Source organism: Calidris pugnax, unplaced genomic scaffold (assembly GCF_001431845.1).
Source record: "Calidris pugnax isolate Ruff unplaced genomic scaffold, ASM143184v1 scaffold492, whole genome shotgun sequence".
NCBI lineage: Eukaryota > Metazoa > Chordata > Aves > Charadriiformes > Scolopacidae > Calidris > Calidris pugnax.
In genome coordinates, this window is record NW_015091453.1 from 724,974 (window position 1) to 739,684 (window position 14,711).

General features: G+C 50.0%; 1 protein-coding gene across 1 annotated transcript in view; it reads right to left on the bottom strand.

The window, feature by feature from the left end:
* Window positions 1–1,752: 1,752 nt before the first annotated feature.
* The window catches only part of LOC106899718 (mucosa-associated lymphoid tissue lymphoma translocation protein 1-like), a 31,086-nt gene continuing 18,127 nt past the window's right edge, over window positions 1,753–14,711 (bottom strand). Inside the window, exons 11-15 of the mRNA XM_014961606.1 lie at window positions 14,417–14,544; window positions 13,972–14,103; window positions 13,658–13,809; window positions 5,552–5,677; window positions 1,753–4,051 (exon numbers count right to left, since the gene is read on the bottom strand). Of these exons, the coding sequence (XP_014817092.1) occupies window positions 3,689–4,051; window positions 5,552–5,677; window positions 13,658–13,809; window positions 13,972–14,103; window positions 14,417–14,544 (901 nt within the window). The 3' untranslated portion in view covers window positions 1,753–3,688. The remainder of the gene's footprint in view (window positions 4,052–5,551; window positions 5,678–13,657; window positions 13,810–13,971; window positions 14,104–14,416; window positions 14,545–14,711) is intronic.

Sequence of the window (14,711 nt, forward strand, 5' to 3'; positions counted from 1 at the left end):
CTCTCGACTGCCTGCTGGGCCAGTGATTTTCCAGTAACTAAATAAACCAGACAGAAATGGAATTTCACTGCCTTGTTTTCTCACTCCTTTTGGGCACACTTGCCTTGTTTTGTCAAGAACTGCCCAACGAGCCAAGAACTGCATCCCAGACAAACTCTGTAGCAGAAGAAGAGCACATCAGGCTGTGGACCAAGATCCTTCCCTTCAACACATCTGCATTAGCAGAAAGGAAAAAAAGGGCATCTATCTGAAAAGAAAACTATTGAACATTTAGGTGTTGCTATTTTTATCAGAGATTAATGGATGTTTAAGGCTTCGGTTCACTTGGTGCTTCTCAAAGAAATCATAGCAGACTTGGGTGAAGGGAAAGCCGCTGTGTTACCTACACAAACGATTCTAAATACCGAGCGGCTGTTTGTGGCCTCTAAGCACAGGCTGGCCCAGAAACTGTGGGAGGCAGAAGGCAACGGCTGTGGGTATCAGTGTGTAAGGGAAAGTACGGAGGCAGAGAGGGAATGTAAATTGAAGCCACTTTCTTGGTCAAACTTTGCCTGCAGTTGTGCATCTAATGAAGGAGTCTGAGCCTTAAGTGGGTCTTGTACTCCTTCCGGGAGAATCAAACCAAGCAATGGACTGGTTTTCATACTAAAGTTAGTATGAAGACTAGACACAAGGAAGCCCAGACATACTGTCCAGCCAAAGGATCTGTCCAGGCTATGACCCTGCAATGAAATGTTCAGAATGCTATGGGGTTGGAAGGGACCTCTGGAGATCATCTAGTCCCACCCCCTGCCAAAGCAGGGCCACCCAGAGCAGGTTGCACAGAACTTGCCCAGGTGGGTTTTGAATGTCTACAGAGGAGACTCCACTACCTCCCTGGGTAGCCTATAATGGAGTTATGCAATGGGAAAGCATCACATTTCCAGGGGTTTAAGTTTGGAGATATCACCTACTACTTCAGAAAATGTATGAAAAGGCAAAGAAACCTACAGAAAACCTATGGGGATGGGGGATACTGTGAAATGATGTAGCAAGATGGGTGGGATACATGCTGTCCGGCGAGAAGGGAAGAGGTAAGAATAATGGCTGCTTGCTGCAAGGTCAGTATGGTGGCAGAGGGCAAGCCAGAGAGATGCTGCAGCAAGAGGTGAGGTCAGGTCATAGAGAAGTGAGGGAAAAGCAGCATTGTCCAGGAGGCAACGGATGGAAGCAGCAGTGATGAAGACAGAAGTGAGCAGAGGCTGTTGGGACCAATTTGCAAGTGCTTACTGTCTCACTTATAACTCATTGTCAGTGCGTGGAAACTTGGTGGTAGCCCTGCCCTTGGCTACAGGGTCGCCAGGAAGAAGCAGGAGAGCTGGTGACAGGGACAAGTATGGTGGCTGGCACCAGGACCAGAGACCTCCTAAGCCTGACCCAGCCACCTGAGGGCAACACTCTACAATACCAAGGGATAATTTACCATTAATCTTGACGCTTTATCTACACATTTCACCTATCACCACATATCACCACATTTCACATTATTTCATACTATCTATGTCATTTGATCCACCTTCTAAATCCAAACTTCAATATGCAGTTACCTAAAAAAAAGAGACAGTCCTCACACCTAAGAGCCTAGAAGCTAGAGTTCAAAGCATAATGTCAGTACTAAGTATTGTATAGACAAAATAAGGTCAATACTAAGTCACACCCTGGCAATTAGAGGGAAAAATAAAGACAATTAACTTAGAGCCACATGAAGCTTTATGGATTCAAAAACACCAATAGTGTTTTATTCAGAAAAAATAAACAGCCTCAACTTGGAGTGAGATTAACATTCACACGAGATGACATCTGCCCTGATTATGTGAGCCAGAAACACATTTTGCCCCAACAGTATAGGAGGGTGTGTATAATCCTCATAGAGGCAACGAGACTCCCAGCTCCTCCCAAACGCCTGCATGGCCATTCCCATCCACCTGTCTTAAGTTTCTACTGGTGTTGAGTTGATCTTTGGTTCTCTCTTAAATTAGTTTATTATTTTCTGGCTTATCTTCTTTATTGGTCCATCTTATTTGAACTACACACTGTAAAATTTTTTTTCTAGCTTTACATTTTTTCTTAGGAGCCTTTCTAGACTTCAGCCAGATGGGGCCTCTCCTCCTTCCCTTGGCTCTACTCACAGTGAGGAGAATAAAAGCCTCCTCTGTTCTTTTTGGACAGGTTTCCAGCTCTTGTAGGATGGTTTATCTGGAGGGAGTATTTAATATTCTTCCATGCTGCAACAGACACCGCAGACAGAGATGCAAGTATCTTTACTGCTGAAGGAGGACCGAAATTTAGAAAATGCTCGCTTCCACCCTCTTTTAGACCAAGACAGAAGACAGAGCTTGGACCCTCTCCCCACCCACCATCCTTGACCTCAAGAAGTCTTTGACCTCCAAGTTCTTTCTTTCACAGGACCACACCAGCCAGAAGGGACCTCTGGCTGTTTCAGGGCGGTCCAGTACCCTGACAGCTTGGACCAGTTCATCAGCACCTTCCCCAGTCCAGAGTGAACCGTCTCCAGGGATGGAGATCCCACACCTTCTTGGGGCCATTGGCTCCTGTTGAACTGTTGGCGCCCCCTCTTGGGCCCTTGCTGAGCAATCACGTGGAGCTACACTCAAACTTTTATCAAACAAGTATTAGAAAAGAAAGCAGGGACTGCACCCACTTGTGTTGTCCTTTGGGCCCTGCTCATCTGTGGCTCTCTCTGGACAACTGGTTTTCCACAAAAGGTAGTGCTTTAGGTTGCCCACAGTGAGTGCAAAGAGACAAGGCACTTAGATATAAAATCTGCTCAGTCATTATTAATGACTTTTTTGAGGCCCTTCCTGTTCCATCTTTGTCTTCTCCACCTCACACATGTAGGAAATTCTGCATCTGAGAGGAACTCAGGACTGCACAGGACTTAACAGTCTTTAATGCCCCTGTGTACCATGGGGCACGTGGAAGCGCACCTGTCCGGTGGCTTTTCCACTGATGGAAAACCAGCCTTCATTGTAAACACACACTTGACAGAACACCCGACCTTCCTCTTCTTGGCAAGAAATTGTCTTGCCTCAAGTATAAATACATTCTTTAGAAATACATAAATGCATAACTTAACACCTGCTTTGACCCAGGCAGGACTCACAAGGAAAGAAAACCATGCTGCGAGGCAGGGGAGAGCTTGTAGATTCACACCCTTCTATCTGGGTCCCTCGTTCAAGCCTCGTGTCCCACGCACAAGTGCAGCCAGAGTCAGCAGTCGCAGCTGGGTTCTGAGGCCGCGCCGCTGCCGCAGCACAGGTCTGTAGTGCTTCTTAACACCTTTAACGCTGCGAGGTTTGCTCTCAGGCAAAGCCTAATCTGCAGAAAACATCAGCCTGAGCCCTTGACTTTAAGCAATGCTGGGTTTTGTCTGGAAATGTTCTGACTCGTCATGGCTGGTGGAGGACAGGGCCACCTGGCAATGACTCCTTGCCGAACCCACCACTCCCCCAGGACAGGGGTTATTCCCAGCGAGCTTTGGGCTCCGCACACCACAGGGCACAGGTGGGAGAAACCTTTCCGAAAAAGCAGCCTTGGCCTCATTTGGACAGGGCAACCGCTGAGGCTGGAAAGCAGCTGATGGATTCTGATCTATTCAGCACTGGAATAACTGTTGCCGAGGCTGGGCTCAGGGGCAGTCCTGCCCTGGGCCAGCGTGGAGCAGGGCCGAGCAGAGCCCAGACAGGTCACTTTCATCGTTTTCCTCTGGCTCGGTGCTGGAGTTGGAAGGGTCACTGCTGGGCAAGCTGTGGCCAGAGCCTGTCCTCAGAGATGCTTGTCCCTTTGGGTCCGTGCCCAGCACCGACCCATCCCAGCGGCAGACGCTGCCTGCGCGGGCAGGAGTTCTCAGGCAGTTTGGCTGGGAGCAACTACTCTGGCTGAAAAACTGCCCCAGCAGAGATTTCTGGAGGGTTGTTTGCAGGCTTTCACAAGTCCTCTGCTTTGTGCTCAGCTGGGTGTAATGCAAATCCAACTGCAGGACCACGTCTGTCTGGAAGGGGAGAGAAAGACACAAAGTGAATTGGAGACGAAGACCTGAGGCAGAGCTTTTTCGTTGTTGCTGCTGTCAGCGAAAATGAGACTTGGCTGGCTGTTCTGCAGGCTCGCAGCCCCATGCTGTGGCAGGACTGAGCAGCGCTACTGCCAGAGAAAATGAACTGTTACACATGCTCATGACGTTTGTGGGCCTGAGCCATAGTTTCTGGATTTCAGGACTTCTCCTGAAATCAGGCCATCTCACTTGGGACCTCATCAGCCCCCTCAAGGCAGTGTCATCAGGAGCATCATCCCCAGGACACTGGTGCAGGGGAGCAGGAGGGAACTGCCCCTAGGCAAGCTGCACTCACGTGAGGAAGCTGCGACATCTGTCCGGGCCACGGCACGGGACTGCTGCACACGGGAGAAAACAGTGTGCAAGGGGAGGGATATGAACCACTTAAAATAAAACACACATCACCCAGCAAAAACCAACAGGTTTAAACAGCAGTGCTTCACAGGGATCCATTCACAGTCTAGCACTATTTTAGGTTTTTATAAAAGATGGTGAAGAAATCAGTAAATAACCATTTACTGGTAAATTCATGGCAGCGAAATCCCTGAATGCGAACCCCTAGTGTGGGGCTGTGCCTGGGATGCCTGGCTGTACAAAGTAGGGAGATGTATAATGGAGCAAGAAGAAGATTTTGGCAGGCAATGTAGAGTCCAGGACTCGCATCTGCACTTAAAAGCAGTGCTGAATGCTTGGGAAGAGTTCAGAAAAGAGCTCCAGGAACAATCAAGGACTGAAAGAGCTGCCATATGCCGAGGCACGTCACGCACTCAGCAAACGGAGCTCGTTGTAGGCAGATCCAGGCAGCAGCTTGAGAGCAGTGCTCAGTGTGAGCCTGCATGGAGCAGAGCAGAGAAGCAGCTGGCAAGGTCCACTGGCTGTGTGTTAGAGGGGAAAGAAAAAATCAAATGAGGAATAAGGTGCACACTTCTATTTGGGGAGAGAGAATCTGCTGGAGGACACAAGCCAGGGGACTAGCAATTGTGCCTCTCTAGTGGTCTTTAAATAGTCTGAGAAACTTCTGAAGTGTGCCAAGCTTGGATCAGGCTTGGTCGTGTCACCCTGATGGCAGAGGATAAACCCTCCCGCTGCTTGAGATCCTGGACAGCTCATGAGCCCATCTCTCAGGCACACAGCCTAGCAAGGCATCCTTCATCTGAACTTTTTGGGCTAGTCTGGTCTCTGCTAGGCTGACACAGGCAAAGAACAGCCTCCCTGGCCTGGCAGCATGGAAGGACAGAGTGAACCAAGAGAAAGATGTTGGTGTTTGTGCCTTTGAGATAAACGAGCTCCTCTAACAGTGATCCAGATGTTCCACTGACACGAGTATGCTGGGCATTGCCTGCAGGGAGTCCTGAGACACATGGAAGGGCACATCCAGCTCACGCCAGTGGGGATGGGGAGCCAGTTATGTGGGGCTGCAGGAGAACCACAGAGATTTACCTGAATTTTCTGTAGTCCACAAAGCTGGAAGACACAGTCCAGCTCCTCCCGCTTGTACACAGAGGCAAGCAGAGACTCCACATGGTCTGGTCGGCTCTCTTTCAGGACAGCCACATCCACCGTCTCCTGGGTCAGGAAAACAAGAGGAAATGCAAGGAAATTTCAGCATGAGCCCAGGCATGGACATGCAACCGCCCGTCAGACTGCTGCTTCTCTGCACACCGCAGCGCCCGCGGCTGGCCTGTGCACTTGACACTTTGGCTGGTGGAAATGCCCTACTCCAGAGTGCAAGCAACAGAAATACAGAGATTTTACACGCCTGCCTTACACATATCAATGGGAAGACCTAGCTGAACATCCCCTGAGGGCATCTACCAGGGAAGGTGTGTTTTAATGGGATTTCCAGCAGAGTAGATGGCAGGAACAGCCAGCATCACAACCACCTGCAGTGTAAGAGGTGGGAAGTGTTGAGGAGGGAACAAGTTTTCTGAGGGCGTAGCTGGAGGAAGCTCTGAGCTGTGCCAGGTGCCGAGTTACCCCCCTGCCATCCACATCTGTCAATTCTTGCTGAATTACTCAAACTTATCCAAAACTGCCCTGTCTCTATGAGATCCTCTTAAGTAATGATGTCATGGTCTTGGAGGCACTAATAGCACAAGAAGGGAATAAGGGATGAAATAGCATCTTGCTTTGGATCTGACCCCTCTAGGATGGGTGACAACCCACAGTCCACCAGCCTCTTCCAGGAGAAGGTGCTTCCCTCTGCCAGCTGGCTTCAGCAGCTGCCATGGCCTGATCCTGTCACCCTGGCTTGGCCAACACTAGATGTGCCAGCCCAGCTTTGGCCATGGGAGCTGAGCAGCCTGGGCAGGGTCACCACAGCCACATGAAAAGCCAGTGGCAAGTGAGGTGGGTTCTGCCCTTGAAACCTTTCTCACTGTTGGCAGGAGAAGTTGCACTGTGCATGCTGATGGAGGAGGCTGTGAGGACACTGCAGAGAAGTCCTGGGAGCTCTCGTAGCCTTTACAGACCTTCCCCAAACTGCTGCCTGAAAGTAGCCAAAGCAATTTGTTTCTGACCAGGAGAATATTGCGGGTAGAAGCTAAAATGTTGGATCCCAAATGCTCACAGGGATCTGCAGGCATCAGGGTCACCCCTGCTTGCAAGGCTGGCAGAACACCAGCTGATCCAGCAGGTCCACCGGAGCCAGGCTGAAGAAATAGCATTTATCTTTGCACAAAGCAAAGCCAATTCCCTTCTCCATGCTTGGCAACTCATTACTGGAAAGATAAACTGGAGGAAGCTTAGGGAAGATCAGGGCAGTGAACAGCACTGACAGAACGGGAGATGGGAGTGCCAATGAAGGGAAGACCCAGCTCCCAGGGGGATGGAGCAGCTGTCCTGCTCAGGGACCCTTCTCCCGCTTCCTTACACCAGCCTGAACTGTGCCCCAAAGAGGAGACAGGATGCAACGCATTGCAGATGAACACTGCCCTCTCCTGCTCTAGCTCATCACACCAGGTACCTGCTTCTGGCCCCCCCAATGCCATCACTGCCCAGCAGCCAGCTTAAACTAAACCTGGAGATCAGAGAGACACAAAGCAGATCAGCCTGGATGCCGCCAATGCAGGGCTTCAGCAGCAGGACTGCAAAAAGGAGCAGAGTGGCCTCACTGCATCCAGCCAGCTCCATCCTCCAGCACATGCTTAAGGACAGGACACCCAAGCCACCAGCCCTGCCCAGCATGAGCCTCCTGCAACGGGACTAGTCCTCTTCCCCATATCTAATGATGCCACAGCACTCTCCTCCAGCCTTCTCCATGGCTGTCTCATTGCTGTTCCCCCACGTGTCTCTTGACTTCTGCAGTCCTGCCTTCCCCCGGTGCATCCCCACTCCTGCGGCCTCTCCAGAGCAGCCCCTCCAAGGACCTAGCGGGGCTGGGGTTGGGCCACCTTCTCTTTTGTCTCCTTGCTGACACAGATGTGCTCTGGACCAGATGACCTCCAAGTGCCTGCTCTGCAATTGTCTTAGCAGCCCCTGCAGGCACTGCAAATCTTCAGCGATTAACATCACAGTTGGTGTCCTGGTTTGAGGTAAAACAGAACCAATTCTCTTTCTGGTAATTTTACTTTTCAGTTAAACCTCTTATAACTAACTGAACTCTCTGAAATCAATGGCATATTTTTCCAATGGTATCCGTGTCCAGAATGGTAAGACCTGATTGTTTACAGTCAATGCCAAGGAATGGTGTGTAGGGAGGCTCTTCCTTATACTTATTGCTGCAACAACCAAGGCCAGCTCACCCCGTTATGTGCCCCTGCCAGAGGGTGGGAAGCGGAAAAGCACAGAGGGGTCACACTTGTGGGGAGGAGGGGGCAGGAGAGGGGACTCCAAACTGACCAACAGGGTACTCCATCCCATCTGCCCCATGCTCAGCGTAAAAGCTGAGTGATCAGAGGGTCAGCTCTTTTTTCAATGGCCAGCATCCAAGGAGGACTCTCTCTGTTTATCTGCCTGTTCCTGAATCCAGATCCAGAATCCAGTACCTGTCCATCACTGAGTCCAGTCTGGGACTTCTCCAGTGCCTGCCAGTGACATCATCCAGGAATCTTGATATGGTTTTTTATATATATTGTACATATTTCATTATTTTCTTAATGCTTTAATTAGTTTAGTTTCTTTTTTTAAACTCATAAGTCTCTTTTCTCTCCTCATCCTGCCCTCCCTGAAGGGAGATGCTCTCCCTCCTCTGAAGGGGAGAGAAGTAAAAGAGGCATCTGTCCTTTGTTTCAGTGGCTGGCATGGCCCAAACCGTGACAGTTGTGTTAACGCTGGCAGGGCAGGGATACTCAGGCCTGTGCTAATGCACTGGATCCCTCCCAAACACCTCTTTGTTGGGCTGCAATTTTGAGACCCCTGAGGTTGGGCCACCCTTGTTTTCAGCCTCAGGAATACCTGGCATGCTACAGACATGACCAGCACAAACATAAGATTATTCCACCACAAGTTAAACCGCAGCTCACGAAAAGCCAAGAAGCATCAGGAAGTTTGCGTGGGGTGAACCACACAACCTCCCTGGAGGAAGCCAGTCCCAGGCATTGAATATCCAAAGCAGACGTGTCATTTCTCTCCGGCACAGACTTGGGACCATCCTGAAGCAAAGGAGCAAACGCTCAACGCGGTGGGGAAATGCCCAAAGTGCCTTCAGCCTCCACGCAGGGAGGATCTCCCAGCAGCTTGACAGATTAATTAACTGACTGCATTATTCAATGATTTTGGATTCAACAGCCAGCCATGTGCTGCCAACCTGCTTCTGAACGCGAGGCTGAGCCAGTGTCCTGTTCCCGAGGCCAGGACCCTCACCTCTGGGATATGGACCAGGAGGGATCAAAGGCATCATGTGGCCCAAACAACACCAATTTGGTGACACGTCACACCGCACAGCAGCACGTCCCGATACTCTAAGGGGGTGCCAGTTCTGTAACACCCTTAGGAAAAACCCTTCCCAGACATTCACTCTTTTTACTGTGAAAATGTCCACTCTGGATCTTCCTTACTGCGATTCAAACCATGATTTACTTCCATGTTAGAAACAAATATTGAAGGTCCTCTAACTGTCAATTTTTGCTTTTCTTGCCTAACCCTCTTGTTCCTTCCTTTTATTACTTTGGATGCACTTTAGTTGGTGCATTTTTTTCTATGGACCCAAAACCGGACCCAGTGCTCCAGCCTCAGCAGCAGTGAGGAGAACCAGAGAGGATCCCCCACAAATCTCAGAGCTCTTGTTTACAACCTTGGCAGAGTCTTCTGCCCTGCTTTTGTTGCCCCAGCTGCTGTGGACTTAGACCAGAACTGGTACCCTAGTCATTTCCCATCCCAATGCTTACACAACTGCTTGCTCCTGCCCACATGCAGCAACCTGCATCTGCTGAGTAACAGCCTTGCCCTCAGATCGCATCTCCAGTTTATGCAAATCTCTCAAAAAATCTAACCCTGCCTTTTAGCACCTTGAAGAGACGCCCAGTGTTACGGCATCTGTGTTGTATTTAATAAGCTATGGTGCATCACTGAGGTCATTAGTGAAAACAGAAAATATTCCCACAGCCCTGGCTTTCCAAAAGAAATAACATATTCAATCACCCTCAGAGTAAAAAAGTTGTCTCTTATTTTAAGTCGAATTTCCTGTGTTTCCATTTGTGTCCATGCCATCTGGTCCTGCCACTGAGCAGAGAGAAGAGCCTGGCTCCAGCCTCTTTGCACACTCCCTGCAGGTGTTTATATAGACTGGTGAGATCCTCTTGAGCCTTCTCTTCTCCAGACTGAACAATCCCAGCTCTCTCAGCCTTCTCTCACAGGGGAGATGCTTCAGCTGCTTCATCATCTTTGTGGTCTCTCCAGTATGGCCATGTCTCTTATGCACTGGGGAGCCCAGAACTGGACACAGTACTCCAAGTGTCGCCTCACCAGTGCTGAGTGAAGGGCATGGGCCACGTCCCTTGACCTGCTGGCAACATCCCTAATGCAGCCAAGGATCCATTTGCCTTTTTTACTGTGCAGGCACAGACAGTGGTCAGCTTGGTGTCTACCAGGACCCCCAAGGCCTTTTCCATCAAGTTGATTTCCAGCCTGTTGACTCACAGCTGAGCCTGTACATGTTGACCTTCTCGGATGCAGGACTTTGCACTTCCCTTTGTTGAACTTCATAAGATTCCTGTTGGCCCATTTCTCCAGCTTGTCCATGTCCCTGCACAACTGTCTGGTGCATCAGCTGCTCCTCCCAGTTTTGTGTAAGCAGCAAACTTGCTGATGGTATGCTCTGCTCCATCACCCAGATCATTAATGAAGACATGAACCAGTACTGGCCCCAGTACTGAAGTCTGGGGCTCCCCCTTAGTGGCCTCTAGCTGGACTTCATGACATTGATCACAACATTTTGAGCCTGGCAGTTGAGCCAGTTTTCAGTCCACTTCACCATCTACTTATCTATTCTGTTATCTCAGCAGCTCGTCCGTGAGGATTTTACAGGAGAGTGTTGAAAGCCTGGCTAAATCAAGATAAACCATATCAACTGCCCTCCCCTCATCCACTGAGCTCATCGTTTTGATGCAGAAGGTTCTCAGGTTATCAGGCATGGCTTCCCCTGTGTAATCTCTGCTGACTACTGCCAGCCATCTTCTTGTCCTTGCCGTGTTTAGAAATGGCTTCAGGGACTATTGCCTTCATCACCTTACCAGGGATCAAGGTGAGGCTGACCAGCCTGTAGCTACCCAGATCTTCACTCCTGCCCTTCTGGAGGGCAGGAGTGGCACTGGCTTTCTTCCAGGCCTCAGGAAGACCACCATCAACTGATGAAGTGTGGCGTCACAGTCTCATTGCCAGCTCTGTCAGCTCTTGTGGATGCATCCCATCAGGTCACATGGACTTGTGTACGTCCAGTTTGTTTAAGTGCTCCTTGACCTGGTCCTCCTCTACCACATGTAAGTCTTCCTTGCTCCAGACCTTTCCCCAGGTCTCAGAGGCCTGGGAGTCCTGAAGGCCAGTCTGACCAGTAAAGACTAAGGTGAAGAAGGCATCAAGTACCTCAGCCTTTTCCATGCCCTGTGTCACGAGGGACGCTGTCATATTTAGCAGTGGGGCCCTTATTTTCTCTTGCCTTTCCTTTGCTGCTGGTACATCTGTAGAAGCCCTTCTTGTTCTCACCACAGATGGGCTTTGACCTTCCTAACCCCATGCCTACCTGCTTGAACCACATCTCTATAGTCCTCCTACATCACCTGCCCTAGCTTCCACCTCTTGCACATCTCCTTTTCATGTATCAGCTCAGTTAGGAGCCCCCAGCACGTCCATGAAGGCCTCCTGCTGCCTTTGCTTGACTCCCTCTTCATCAGGAGCCTTGAAAATCCATCAGCTCTCCTGGACCTCTCGTATCTGCAGGGCTGTGTCCCACAGGAACACAGCTCTCCAGCCTGATGACCTTCAAGACATTCACCTGGGCAAGGAGCAATCTAATCTCAAGGGATCAATTAAAGCCCTGGCATGTGAGATTCAAAGCTCCTTGGCTGACAGAAGCTCGTTATCCACAAGTATCTGCACTCTGCTAAATTCCCAGTCTCAATAGTCTCCTGTGCCAATGACTTCCACAATCCAATTACAGTGCATGCAGGCAAGTATTTCCTTCCATTAGTCTCCTTTATCATTTCTGGCTATATAAGAGTCAGGAAACAGAGAAAATGATGTTCTAAATTAGTTTTTTAGCCCATTCATAATTATTTATAAACATTTCCCCATGGTGGAATGCATTTTTTAATGAAGATGATGCCCAGAAATTAGCAAGGCCAGAGTTTTGGCTGGCCTAGTTTCAAATATTCTAAATAACTTGGAGAAAAAGGGTTACTGGAGAGGCCATTAAACCAAACAGCTCCAGATCAAGTGACTTGAAAACAAGGAGATCCAACATAACAGTTTAAAAAAAAAGTAAGTGTTTAAACAGTACAGAGCAAAAAATGGGAACATGTTAACTCTCAGCATCATTCCTTCCAATGTATGTCCTCTCTCTCTGAAGACAGCACTTGTCAAGCAAAAACGCAAGCCAGGCAAGATACAGCATGGGAGAGAACACTACCACTGGACAATTAAAGAAATGGATTCATGCTAGAAAATGTCACTGTAATTATCTCTGGCAAGCCCTACAGCAAGCCCAGGCTCTCTGCTTGTCATTTTTATAGGCAGAACACAGTAAATGATGGGAAAACTACCATTTCCTCAATGAAACAGCTCCCTGGGTTCACTCCCTAGGGCTTACAACATGCACCTCACATCAAGCTTTTGTTGGGCTTCAACCTCCAGCTCCCACATCGCAGCAATGCAAGGTTGTCTCAGCTGGTCCCCCAGCTCCCCTCGGCATCCCTGAGGAGGGCTGGCATAATGACACATGGCCAGCTCATCCCAATCCTGAAAGGAGCTGGGTGCCCTCCTGCAGACACCCTCACATCTCTCTGTGGTCCCACAGTGAGAGCAGGTGGCCTCGCTGAGGTTGTCTAATATGGGGCAAATGAATTGCAATCTGATGTAAGGATGTGCTGCCACATCAGCAGATACCACTGGAGGTCAGTGTGAGTTAGCAGTGCTGCAGAGCAGGACAGGAATGGGCATCCTATTGCCATGGCTCTACTGAGGTCCATTTTTGGTCTCCCTAATCCCTCTTGAGACAGCTCCAGACGCAGGAGCAAGTGTCTGGGTACTCCTTTCCCCACAGTTGCTGATGTGGGGTGGATGCACACAAACATGCACAGACACACACACAATTTTCATGCGTGGTCGGGGAGCTCACAAGTGGAAGCGATGCTCCGGCTTGGTAACGGGCAGAATCAGGCTCCAAACCTCCTGCTGGATGCACCACTCTGCATCAGTGACCACAACGTGCTTAGGGGCAGCATCCCTCTGCGAGCAGCAAGGGCTGAAAAATCCACCACAGGCACGCTATGCTTCAGCGGAAGGACTACAGAAAATGAGGAAGATGGTTAGTGTAAAGGATCAGCAAATTAAATCCTTAGAGGTGGCATGGAGATCACCAGAAAAGACCATGCTGGGCACGTGGTCTGTTAGGAAAGATGGGAGAAAGAGTGCAAGGAAGCTGGTACGGCTCAACTGGGAACAAGTACAGGAGGATCTATTACTGTATGAAGATGTATTAGCACAGCATCATTCAAAAAGCCAAATCTGCTTCCAAACATGGAAAACAGAAAGGCTCTTCATCTCAGTCAGATTAAAGGCAATGATTTAATCAGGCAGGCCAGAAATCGGTGTGAGGAGTAACTGGTTAAAGGCATCACAACTGGCACAAAATCTATTTTGTGATGCATTAGAAGCAGGGCAGGCAGCCTCTGGGGCACTGATGCGTGGAAGGAACACTCAAAGAGGTGTTTGCAGAGAGGATTATTTGCATCGGAGTCAGCAGAGAAGGGGATCCTTTTCCACGTGGGTCCAGTGCTTTCCAGCCCTCGGGACCCTTTGGGCTCACTGTAACCCCCTCCCTCTCTGCCCCAGGAGAAGAAGCCCAGTGGGAATTGAGGGGAAGGGGACTGGCATTTCTGCCGGAGGACTCACGGTGGGTCGGCAGAGCAAGAGACGGGCATCAGTGACGTGGGCTGGGGGTGGCTGCAGCTTGGCACACACGTACATCATGTTGGAGAAGAGTCGGTGGAAGCAGAGCTCCACCTGCGCCCCGCAGGAGAAGGACACTATTTTGCTCAGCGGCTCTGGAAGGGAAAGCACACTGGCGTCAGCACCTGGTGGTCCTTGGCTCCTCAGGGGGTACCACCAACACCCCCCTGCAGACTAGTGTCCCCGAGGGGCACGGGGAACCCCAGCCCTCTCCTCCCCCCTACCCAGTAGCCCTCCTTGTGCCCTGCTTGGCTCACCGTGACTGCGTCCCCAGTGCTTGGCAGCTGCTCCCAAGGGGCAGATCGGGTCTGTCAGGGACCGAGCTTCCTTCAGAGTGTGTTTGATCTCCATCACCTGCTTCCCAGTGACCAAGGGATCCCGGCCAATGTCTAGGGGAGAGAGTTTGGAGGCACAAGGGTCACTCCAGGTTCCTTATTTATCATTCCCTTATTTATTTATTCCTTATGTATCATTTCATACCCTACGTGAACATCTCCTTACAGCTGCCAGGTTATTAAAAGCTCACATGGGTCATGGCCTGTGATTTGTTTTTTAGGGAAGGGGATCAGAGGTGCTGACCCTCACTCTCACCCTTGCTGGGATGGCTGGGCTGGGGTGGCCACTTGGTTTCTGCCGATAACTGTTCTCACCCCTGCGACTGAAGTAAGTGTTTTCTGGCTTGGGTTAAAAGTACTCCTTTACCTTCTAACACATCCTCCAGCATGTGTGTAACCTTCTTTTCCTGCAGAATATGCTTCTTCAGATATTTCATGAAGATCCCAGAGCTGAACTCCCCATCCTGCAACTCATAGGCTTCTGCATCTTCACTCCTGCAAGAGTAAGGACTTTTCCTCACATTTCTGCAACAGGCACGAAGCCCTGGGGGTGAGTCAGGGCTTGTTCACTCCGTCTAGACTCTGCTGGCTGAGTTTGAGTTTGTTCCTCATGCAACAGAGCACAGTGCTTGGTTTTGCCACAGGAGAGCAGGGGAAAGGCA